The sequence below is a fragment of the Labrus bergylta genome, chromosome 17, assembly GCF_963930695.1.
Source record: "Labrus bergylta chromosome 17, fLabBer1.1, whole genome shotgun sequence".
NCBI lineage: Eukaryota > Metazoa > Chordata > Actinopteri > Labriformes > Labridae > Labrus > Labrus bergylta.
In genome coordinates, this window is record NC_089211.1 from 16,414,369 (window position 1) to 16,426,836 (window position 12,468).

Consider the following 12,468-nt stretch of genomic DNA (forward strand, 5'->3'; position numbering starts at 1 on the left):
CAGGCACACTTTACAAATAGTAGAATTTGAAACTAACTACACATCATATTTTATAAAAATGATTTCTTGCTTTCAATTCAAAATCAAAATCTACAAAGCAGCTTCTAAACTCAACCACTACTTCGAGATAACTTTGAGGTGAAAGTATAGAGGAGCATCATATGAAAAGACCCCGTTAACAACAAAATCTGCAAATGTGTACCAAATTACATAATCTTAGAATTTCTTTCAGTGTTTTAATTAATTCAACCACTGATGAACATGGACTCATATCTTTCCACACATTTTCACATCTTTAACTAATACTTTTTAATTTGTATAAACTTCTAATAGAAATAGCTAGGACAGCCTTTCAGAGGTTTTTTTTTTTTTTTCCACATTTTTGTTACAGTGTAGAAAATAGTCATCCAAACAGTCAACTCCATTTAAAGATGTTTTGAAGAGGATTTGAAGTACCACTACGTACAGCTTGGCTTGTTGGCAGGGAATCAACCTCCCGGTCAACAAGTGGCGTAATTATGTGTCTATGTTTTTTTAGCCTTTGATACTTTTAGAGTAGTAGCTTGTTTTATTAGCTTGATGTCCTGAGAGCATGCCTCGATCCCTCCGGGAAGCCTGTTCCACTTGGACAAAGAATCAAGTGTGCCTCACAGGGAGCAATTAACAACACAGGAGCTTGTCTTTTTAAAATGCACATGAAGAGGATCTGCTGTTAATGAGGTCCACTGTTCACATTCGATCACATTATTGTGTAATAACAATATCGGAGGCTCTCATGCTGCATTACTTTTGCCTCTGGGCTATACTTGGAAGAAAAATATGAGACATTTCTATATGGAAATGAGCTCATTCTTTAGTTACTGTTTTTTAAAGGGATATTCTTGCAACAAAATCCGCTCCATTTTTTGTTGTTGTGGCCATTTCAGACTTTCTCCAACCCACTGTTGTGAATAACAATCAGGCAGTATGTAGGTCAGGCTCACTGAGAAGAAGGCACTGCTCAAAAAACCAGTCAGTCACATCCCTCCGTCATAGCCTCCTGTCTGCCTTTAGACCTCGCATCTGAACATATGTTCTCTCGAGCCACTCGCCATCTATCTAGGCCTGCTCGAGTATTTAATGAACATGTGATTCATGTGGCATGCCCTCAAATGAAGCTTCATTTAAATTTCATAATAAAGCGTCACAGGTAAGGCTATAAGAGACAAGACAACGACGGGGTGAGATTTTAAAATAGCTAAATAAAACTTTAATAGGTCTAGTTGCAAATGTACATAAATTGCACAGCCACATTTTGTCAACACAATTTCCTCTGTACATTATTGTTTATCACTGTCGTCAAAGGAAGCAGAATCCAGCAAATACTTTATACTTTCAACATACTTACAAAAGTATTTTCTACAAGATAATAGAAAACATACAACATCTTTTACTTTATTTATAGCTTTGTGTTTTGATTGATCTTCTGTCGTCCTGGCTGTACTGTGTGAAGAGCGATTGAAAAAAGAAACCGAGGTGAGAACATGGAAGGGATTAAAAAAAAAAAAAAAAAAGTTCAACTGAGAAGTCAAATCTGAAATGAAGAATAAGACCACATCTTTTTTTTTTTTTTTTGATGTAATAACGTGTTAAACATGACGTCTTTGAATAATTCAGTTTTTTTTTAACCCTACAGATCAAAGTGAGACTGACAAACTTTTGCTGAACAATGGTCACAGCTAAATGCTAAGCTAGGCCTCAGCTAACTTCAGTATCTAGTGTTGCTTATAAGTTATTGTAGCAGCAGCACAAGTGAAGAAGACTATTTGTGATTACAGACCATTTAAGACCGAAGGCATGACATCAAAGTGTTTCGCCTGTTTAGCTAGAGTCAATGCTAAAGAGTAGCTTAGCATTTAGCTTAAATGCTAAGCAAAGTAAATGATTTAGCTAAAATGATTTGATACAACAGCTAGAGAGAAGTATAATCAAAGGCAGTGAATAGTCATTAATGTGCCTTTAACAACAGTTTAAAAATGTAAGCTAGCATTAGCCGCCAAAGCAACAGGCCAAAAGAGATGAATCCGCATTGAGGCTTTTAGCTAGCAGTGTCAGTAAGTATCAGATTCAGCATTACGTCGAGTTCATCCATTGGTAGGAGGATTGTTAAAAGTATTGGAGTCTCACTTTCATCTGCAGATATTTTTCAGGACTGAATGCCTGTCAAGATATGACGTCAAAAGAAATCATCTTGTTTTTTAAAATGCTATCTGATGTTTATCTCATAACAGGGTTTATCGATGAGTTTTGATAAATATTCCTTTCTTTACTTTTTAACTTCGCCATGTTTGTCAGACAATTAAAACAGGTGCTTTGCTTCACAAAAAGAGCTTGATTTTGAAACACCAACCAATCGAACGAAAAGTGCATAGAGCTAGACTGATGAGATTGTGCTTGTTCATCTCACTGAGACTGGACTCAGCTTGGTGTGAAACCAAGGAGGCATCCTCCAAGAACTTCCCAAGAGTCAAACTCCAACGCAATCCTTTTTTGGCTAATGATACTACACTCTAAAATACAAAACCAATAGCTATAACAGGGAGAACACTGACAGGTTAATTTTTCTTTGTATAGTTCTACCAGATGAGGACATATGACTGACTGAGATATTTTGTATTTACAATAATCATAATGATACAGCAGAGTTTGAGCACAAGATACATTTACAAAAAGCTCTGTTAACATTAGGTAAAAATAGTGTGAGCTTTTTATTTACACTTTCCCAGGCTGTCCAGCCTTCCTGATGCACTCAGTAATCATATATATTCACTATCTGCAGCCAACCATTCATCGTCATCATCATAACCTTCCAATTGGCAATTTAAAGAAAACAAATTGTAAAAACAACGCTACCATTGGCTCTGGAGCAAGGATGAAGCATGCAGAGCCTCACTCTTGATGTACACAGTCTGTTACAGGTAAGAAAAAAAACAAAAACAAATACAAAAATATACAAAATACAGATGCACAGAAGTTGAATGGAGCAGAGGGCGACACCAAAAGAGAGTAGGACCAAACCTCATTTTAAGACCAACTGTGAGTTAGCACCTTCACATTCAGAAGAATGAGGGAATTCACCATATTCACACGGCGGCCATTTTTAAATTGCATCAGTGTGGGAAGCTCAAAGTTGTCATTAAAAGGATGTAGTTGTGCTGCTGATGCAATCGCATGTATAACATCTCATGTAAACGTAATGTTAGCTAGGAAGCTGTTCAATTCCAATGTCAGCCGTTGTCTCAGAGTAGCTTATTGGTAAGCACATATGTTGCTTTAGCTTGTAGTTTTAGCACAACAATGCTTTGGTTTTCACCATCCATTACATTTTTTTAGCAGTTGATTAAAAGAGAAGCGGTGAAACATTCACAATTTGGACAATTTCCTATATTACATGACTTTCAACGTGGAACACAGCAGAACAACATGCCAACAACCTTTGAGCTTCACACCTCGAGTGTGACGTCAGTCTGCCGTGTGATACGTTTTATGAAGGACGGTGGTGGGGAGTAAGAAAAAGACACAAAGGGATGATAACACAAGGGTTAATAGAGTCACAGTTTGGATGCAGCAAACTTCATTACCACTGACGAACGAAGCAGATAAGAGAGGAAATGTTGTAACCTAGGAGACCATTCTTACAATGGCTCAGCAGTCCAGTGTATAGTATGAGCGAGTGTGTCTGAACACATCTCTCAAAGCTCTTGTGCTACTAGAAAGAGAAAACCACACACGAGTCAAGATTAAACACAAAACCGTGATTTTAATTCATCTTTACTGTCAAAGCAATGATGAGCACCGAAACAGAGACGATAACCTGATGGTGCGACTTCACTGCTGTACAGAAACCTATTGGATGTACTTCTGACTGGATGTAAAGAGTTAAGCAAGCATCGGGGAGATTTGGGCGGATGACTGAGGTGATGGTGCTGATCATTGCTCGGTGTGGTCTCCTCCTCCAGGGCTCCAAAGCAAGCTACACACTTCAGTCTTTCATCGTAAGAGAAGAAAAATAAAAGTAGATCTACCTCCTTAATAAAGGGCTGCTTATATATTTGAGGTTATCAAATATAGATATAGATATGTGTGTATACTCTATAGAAGAAAAGAAAATGCATATATCTATTTTAGATTTCATTTATATAGTATCACATAAAATGTACTTTGAGTGTTCATTATATATTTATGTGTGTACAATTTCTTATTGTATCCTTTACAAATCCACAGTAGAAGTTGTGCCTTTTCATTGATTAGTTTTTTTTGCAGAAAGAGGGAATAAAGTCGAGGTGTGTTTCTTACTTAAGGCGTTTCTGTACCAATAGCTTCTCACAAAGTGCACTACATAGGGATGGGAGGGGGAAGGGGGAGGAGAGGGGCCAACGCACCCAAATGACATTAAGAAGATTGTTTTGGAATAAAAATATTTTTTCTTGAGCTCCTATTTGGTTCTTAATAAACAATGACTTTGAAATAAAGCACTAGAAAGTAATCCTCTCAGGACAGCTGAAGTGATAATCCTCCATTCTTGTTATTGTTTTTAAGTGAGTCCGCTTGGTCGTCAAGAGGGAGAAGGATTTAGAGAAATGGAGAGAGAAATGGAGAGAGAGAGAGAGAGAGAGAGAGAGAGAGAGAGAGAGGAAGGTTTCTGGAGTGACCTTGTCAGGCCGTCTTCACTGTGTGTGGGTATTTAGTGGTTCGTCCCCGGCGTCTGCAGGGTCTTGAAATGTTACGGCGACTGCATACATCCACTGATAAAGTGTTCGATGGATAGTTTCATATGTACAGGCTCCGCCCCTGCCTCCCCTAACCGCCACCCTGGTAATGAAGGCTGTCTGGTGATCTCTAAGTGATCTGTCCATCACGCTGCAGTCCCGCCTCTACAAACTGAGTGATGTCTTTACTGGTGTCCAAATTTCTTCCATCATGTCTGTTTTAAAAACTCACACACCCTTGCAGTCTTTCAAACTGGGCATGCTTCCATGCATGCATGTATGTAGACGTTCTCTCCTGTAATAACTGTACACACGCAGGCACTCAGTACACTCAAGTCTGTTTAGCAGTTGCTGCTGTTCCTGAACTCTCCGTTTTCAGTGATCTGCAGTTTGCTAGGGTTGGTGGGCGAGATGCCGTTGCGGGTCTGCATGCTGTATCGCTCCTTCAGCTGGGTCAGGGCGCTCATCAGGCGGGCGTTGGCGGCATCCAAAGATGCTATGCGCTTCTCCTGCAGACACACATGGAAACAGTTATTTAGTAACACTCTAGAGCAGCTGTTTTCAAGTTGTGAGGAGGAGGATTCATTGTTCAATAATTTTAGGTTGATATAGTGAATTTGAGAGATCCTTAGACTGAGCGCAGTTAAGATGTTAAAAAAGACACAATGTTCAAACGGTGTTTAAAAAATGAATACGCTTGAAATCTTTAAAAAGGTTGAAAAGGAAAGTCAAAGATGTTTCAAAGGTAAGAAAATAAATAAATAAAGGTGTTTGAAAATGTATTGTTGGGGGTTGGGGGGGGGATCTCAGCAGGTTTTATGTTCTTTCAGTTAACGGTCACTTTCCCACAATTAGAAAAAACCCTGCTCCAGAGTCAACACAAAATGATTTTTTTATCTAAAGACTAAGGTCTGTTCTGTGTCCAGTGGAGGTTAAAAAGACCCTAGTCCAAAATTAATTTAGTATTTTCATCATCTTTTAATTTTTGCCAAGAAGGTTTTATGTACAAGTTGGACAATGAACTTGTACATAAAAACTCAACAAGGCTTAACAAACGATGCCCCCGTTTTTCACTGCTACCAAATGATTCAACTTTTGTGAGAGGACTTCAGGGTTAACGTGAGCCTGAAAATGAACCTACACCAGACGTCACAGTTTCGTGTTATGTGTCGCTCTTAATCGCTTCCTTCATGAAAGGGGTTTTGTTCGTTTCCTCTCTTTGTGGTCACACACTGAACTGCTATTCTGTACTTTTTCAGACAGTGTTTGAGATTCATTTAAAAATGATATGTACTTGTTAGCAAAGAGCGTGACTGACAGTGTGTGTAGTGTATGTGGATATATGTTGATGTGAATGGTGAGGGGTGGGGCTTCAAAATGTTGTCATCTTCCAAAGTGACAGTGACAGGCATTAATGACTAAAGCTGCTGCTAATGTGAGAACTTTCTACTGAATTGAAAATGTAGGTTTTAACACTGAAATTCTAACAGAAAAACCTGGGGGAAAGAGAGGAAAGAACTCCTGCACACTGTTCTTTCATTTGCAGTAAATCATTTTTATATAATTTCATGTATTATATAATAAAAAAAAAGGACTACTCTTGCCTATGGATATTTGCTCCTACGCTCCTGTGTGCGAGAATCTGAAGGTGTGCATGAATCTCAACAGTTTGAATCTCATGGGGGAAATGTAGTAGAAGTGCTGTGCAGGCCGGTGTGCCACAGCGCGAAGCTCACATTCGTTTAACTGTTTCTAGGTTGACATCTGTGGACACACTTTAACTCAAAGTTTAACTACATGAAGGACTTACAAATTTAATGCATTTTGTCAGTAACAGCTAGGGAAAAATTCTAATGACAAGGAAATTGGGAATGTGTAGTTATTTTTTCCAAGATTTTTATTGCGGAGGGGGATTTTTTTCAATCTTTATTCTAGAGATAGGACAGTGGATAGAGTCAGAAACTGGAGAGCGAGAGAGAGAGAGAGAGAGAGAGAGTTGGGAACAACATGCAGGAAAGGCCACAGGTCACATTCAAACCCAGGTCTCCTGCTCTCGAGGAACAAGCCTCCATATATGCTTACCATTATGCTACTGCAGCCCCAAATGAATGTGTAGATTTATGCAAAGCTTTGATCGTATTGTTAGGGCGACTTTTGTATGAGACCAGCTGTGTTGATGTATAAAGTGGGCTGAGCCTCAGCAGCAGGCTTTCCTTTCCGTCTTGATAATGAGCTTTTTTTTTTGTTTAAATTCCCTTCGCCTGTTTACTGAGGGAGACAACTTATTGCTTTGCCGTAACCTCTGTTTGCAGATGCTAAGTCTTATTAGTTTAGGCGTGATGGCTATTAATCACAAATGCATGTTTGTGTCGGGGTTTGTGTACATCTCATGTTGCAGCAAAGTCGTTTTCTTTCACTGTTCTTTTTTAAATCGCATTCATCTCCAAAGATGCACAAATTGTGTGTTCTGTCGAACAAATGGAATCCAAAGAAGACGCTCCAGCTGTGTTTAATTCTTCATAGGAAATGTTATGCCCACACAACCCTCCTCTGCCTAATGTATGACTATCTTCAATACATCAACATTCAGAATTCAATGCATTCAGAGCTCTAACGCAATCTCTTTCAAACACAGTTCTATATGAATAAGAGCCACATGGATTATAGAAGAGCTTCAAGTTGACAGACAACCAGAACACAAATGTGTAGATGTATGTTTTATAAGAGAGACAGAGAGTGGGAGTGAGCTGAGAAATACTTCTCAGCCATTCAAGCTTGTCAATGCCAGAGCTGAGACAGCTATGAATTAAACATGTCGGTGTATCTCAGTGACCCTTTGCTTCTCGAGCAGAGGACACAAGTGGCAGCACATACAAATGGAAACACACCAACACAGAATGTATCTAAAGGACCATATGTCAGTCATTTATACTTGACAAGATCAAGCTGACCTGTGCGTCGATGATCTTCTGTTTAGAGTCGACCACTGCTTGCATGTCTGAGTGGTCCTTCTTCAGCTCCTCTTCCACCGACATTAACCTGGAGGGAAAAAAAGGAGCGGGAGGTTAGCAAATGTACAGTTATCAAAGCTATACAGTCTGTGCATGTGGCTAATTCATTAGCTTTCAAATGAACTAGAACGCTATTCAAATCGTATATATAAATCAATGTCTGAGAAATACTGGAGGGAATATTAATCCAGGTATGTCCAGAACAGGAACTATCTTATTGGTGCTAACATAGCTCTGAAATCATAGAATTTCACTCACCAAAAAAAAAAACCAGAGACCTCTTGGACAGCACAGTATTATAGTACACAGCATAGAAAGCCACACTATAGGTCCTAGAATTCCATCAAATATCTTTGAAAGGCACGAACACAAACCGGGCCCAGAGGTCAAGTTCAATGACTGATTTAGCTGAGATGACAGCAAACAGACAAGTAGCAGCTACAACCTGTCGCTCAATGCAACACTTTTCCTAATTATTAAAATCCTTAAGCCTTAATACAATTTATACAAGAGAGTTTTGAAATGCACCGTTTTAATAATGGCTATTAAGTTTGGCATTTTAATATGGAGCCTAATGAGGAATAGCTGGCTTTTGGAGCCGGCCCCAAGTGGCCAATCACGGGAACATTAGCATTGGCTTCATTTTCTCAAGCCTTCTAGATGTCAACACAACAGCTCCTTCCCCTTCGTCTCGTCTTCGTCCTACCTGCTGATGATGCCCTTCATCTGGAGGTCTTTGTCATCCTGCTGTCTGCGCAGGCGCTCCTCTGACTCCTCCAACCGGGCCTGGTACTCCATCAGAACTTTCTGGGCCTGTTCGTCCTGACCCTTCAGACGGGCCTCGTACTCCTCCAGCTTCTGCACGGACGACCGCAGCTTCTCCTGCAGCATGGCAATCTCCTGCTGGTACTGATCAAAGAAGCACGGAGAGATGAAGACGACTGCTGCCGCCATTATCATCACAAACCCTGATCACTTCATTTACATAAATGACACGAAGGAAAGGAAATCTCTCAATCAGGCCTGAGATTACCTTCTGTTGTTTCTGAGGCTGAGTGTAATATCTATCCAGAAAAGTCCTTTTCATTGAATTACATGGTTCATTTACATGATTACCCTTCCACATGAGACCTGTATAGCTACCCTGTAGATTGTTTCTCTCATATCTTTTTTGCTTATAAATCAAATTATAATTGTTTCTTTCCAATCAAACACTCCTAACAACAAAGTGAGCCTTTCAGCAACAAGGGAAAGTCCTTATTCAACCATTTGGCTCTGAAACCAATGACCTGTTGAGAAGTTAAACAGGCAGAGAAAAGAAGGTGAGGAAAAAAAAACGTAAGGACGTTTAGGATAAATGAGGACAAGTGGAGGTGAAGAGGGAGGCATGCAACCACTGAAGTGGGAGTCTACTCCGCGAGATAAGCCCTGAAAATCTCTCCCTGACCTCTTGCTGGACCTCAGAGAGGATTTAGAAAGAGTTTTCTTCAGGTGAGGAGGGGGAAACCATCGAGGGAATCAAATCTCTCTCGGACAGAAAAACACATTGCTTCAAACAATGAGGGCTACAGTGTTTGGTCAGCCTGTCACAGGAGGACATGTCAGCGTGAAGGACAGACAAGGAAACAGGAATACTGATCTACAGTCACACCAGCAGCTCTCTGAGGCTGTCCTGTGGCTCTGAACTAAACATTGAAATCACGATTAAAAGCGATGTCAACATGCTGACATTGAGAAGGTGAAGTTTTAAAATGTGTTTAGTGTATTTTAGGTTGGAGTATTGCATGCTAACTGTGGCTAATTAGCATGTTCACATGTAGTTACCATCTCATTTGCATGCATCTGCAGAGGATAGTTACTGAACTGATACATTTATACAACTGAATGTTTTCGAGATACTTTCTTAAGGATTGCCAAATTCATAACAATTCATCATCATGGGAAAACGGATGTTTGCAATTCATTTCACGGCAATCCATCTCAATCCAGTGAGATATTTCAGTCTAGCTAGCATAAAAAGATCGGCCCACTAACATTTCTATCCCCCGGCAGCAGTTGTAGCATGGCTAAAAGGTGTTAACAGATCATTGTACATTGGTATAATAAGTCTGCTGTTTGATTAAACCACTGCTTTATCAGTTAAAATGTTCAACAGAGAAATGCGACATCTCTTTGAGATCAATCCTAACCGATGTTTCTTCGTCTTTCTGAATCAAATCCTGACAAAACTCCTCCATGTAGAAGGCAAAAAGTAAAATGACTTCCCTAAAAAAAATAAAAATAAAAAAAAAAGCATCTATCATGAAATCCTTTCGTATATACATGTTAGTGTCTGCGTTAATAAAAACGTAAATGACCAGTTTTCTATCTTAATATTGTATTTCTGTGAATGATCACTTTTATTTACAGGATGCCGCTGGGATCATTTCTCTTCCCTTGTCGCCTTCTGCTTATTTCCCCATGTCACTCTATAGCCGACCACTGGGACATTTTTCCCATCAGCCCTCTCTCTTCCTAGCAGGAATAGTGATGACCTCAAATAGATCATTCTTATCGCCCCCCCCCTAACCTCTCTCTGCTCTTCTAATATCCCTCTGCTCTTGTCACCAGATCCCCTGAGAAAGAATGACATCTACTGTATCTGTGAGTGCCTTTGTCGTGTCAGTCAGACGCACAATACATCGACTCTGTAGCCCTCGTGTCTTTTCCTGTCAGCGGGACAAATCCTGCTCTGACAGAAATATAGAAATCCTTGACAAGAGTTTCAGAATTACACAGATGTCCCCTCTTCCTTTTCTCCTTTTGAATCAAGCTGCTGCAGTGAAACATAATCATTATTTTTAGCCTAACATGATCACGTCTCATCGACCATTTCAGCTGTGTCGAATTATCTAGTGTAATAACTATTTTGCAGATATAGAACCCTTTGCCTTGCTTTAGAGATATTTTATTCACTAAGACAAGATAATTATTATTTTTTTAATCTCTGTTTGTCTTCGTTTTTTTTGTTTTTTTTAATTGAAGTAAATATGTAAGCAACACATCTGGATTTTGATTATTTAATATGTTACAATCGACGGTTGGAAAACACAGAGGATGTGAACTAGTGCATTGTTACAGCTGATGAAGTTTAAGTGGGTAAGATGTCTAACAGAACACTGGTCACATGAGACACTGTTGTGTCAGTGGGGGAGGGGTTCACTGTAATTACAATCTAGATGTTTATAAAAAAGACTTTTTGTCATAAAAACTATATTAGCAGTAGTTGTTTATTTTTGAGTTAAACATTTGTTCACCCAATATGTATGATTGTGAGAACACCATGAAACTCCCTTTAGTCATGGACCCAACATCTATGAAAGACGTGTGGATTCTGTTAACCATGAGAATAGACTTGTCTGGTATCTAACCACATAGGGATGAGTGTGTGTATCATGAAATCAGCAGGTCGGTCATTCCATGAATGATACAGATGATCTAGAATTATGATACAAGAACTGAATGTACCATTTTGATTTATTTTCAATGTATTTGTTATTGACATGACCTTGACCATTGATTCTTTATGTATTTAGTTTTTGATGTAAGAAATCAGGGTCTCGGGGCCTTTTTGCCTTTATTGGATAGGACAGACTTAGAGAGAAAGGAAATGTTGGGAGATAACATTCAGCAAAGGTCCAGGCCGAGGTCGGATTCAGGCCCACAGCCGCTGTGACGAGGACTGAAGCCTCTGTACATGGGGCGCGTGACATAACCGCTAAGTCATTGGCGCTCCAGAAATGAGAATTTATTGATATCGTCATATTTATTTACACCTTATAAACCAATAAGAATAGAGTAGCGACAGTAAGACTCATCTTGTACTGAACGCTGATTTAGACGTGGAAATCAAGTTTCCTGGCACCATTCAGACCTCACACACTTAAACATGTAATCAAACACTTGCACTCACATAGTCTATGCTATTGATCTGGAAAATGATATTTCAAATTATTATTATTATTATTTTTTATATATAAATCTTATTATGTTTGTGATAATGTTTCTTCATTTCAGCAAATGACCTGCTTTATTATAACTTTTGTTTCATGCACTGATTGATGCTAACTCAAGAGGTGTATGGACTTTATTTTCTCCATCACTGAATACAATAAATGCATTTTCAATGTATGAAAAGGCGGTCTGTTCTGTTGGGATCGTCTGGATCATTAGTTGCAGCCTGTGTTTTCCCTGTGTTTTCCAATCCTCCTCTTGTTGCTGCTCGGCTATTTTAAGGTGTCTGTGGCTTCTTTGTTAGGACTGAAGTTATTGCCTTCTTTGGTTGCTCTCCCTGCTCGGGCTGCTGGCTTCCATAAAGTGTGAGCTATGTTAGGATGACAGGTTTGTACTCATTATGGATGGAAAAAGAAAAAAAGCAGGGGGGAGAGTAAGTGGCAGCCAATCAAAGCATGCAAGCGAAGCAGAGGGTGAATGGTTGTAAAGGTTGTTGAGAAGAGAAGCAGCAACGCAGGCAGAGGAAGCAGCAAAAAACCTCTTTTTCTGTGTCTCACATAGAAGCAAGCACACACAAGCTGCAACATGGCTGTGTGGATGTACTGCATGTGCATACACACACATACACACACAGGCTTTGGGCTATTAAATTCATTCCAAAGTTGGAAAGAAAGAGGAGGGAAAGTTAGAGTGGCGGGGCAGGAAGGTTCAAACTA

The 12,468-nt window shown here is 39.5% G+C and overlaps 1 protein-coding gene across 11 annotated transcripts in view; it reads right to left on the reverse strand.

Moving 5' to 3' along the window:
* Positions 1-1,221: 1,221 nt before the first annotated feature.
* The window catches only part of LOC109984448 (disabled homolog 2-interacting protein-like), a 158,924-nt gene continuing 147,677 nt past the window's right edge, over positions 1,222-12,468 (reverse strand). For all 11 annotated transcript variants that reach the window (XM_065965886.1, XM_065965885.1, XM_065965887.1 and 8 more), the window contains 3 exons: positions 8,466-8,668; positions 7,700-7,787; positions 1,222-5,257 (listed from right to left, as the gene is read on the reverse strand). In XM_065965886.1, coding sequence (XP_065821958.1) covers positions 5,090-5,257; positions 7,700-7,787; positions 8,466-8,668 — 459 coding nt within the window. In that variant the 3' untranslated portion in view covers positions 1,222-5,089. The remainder of the gene's footprint in view (positions 5,258-7,699; positions 7,788-8,465; positions 8,669-12,468) is intronic.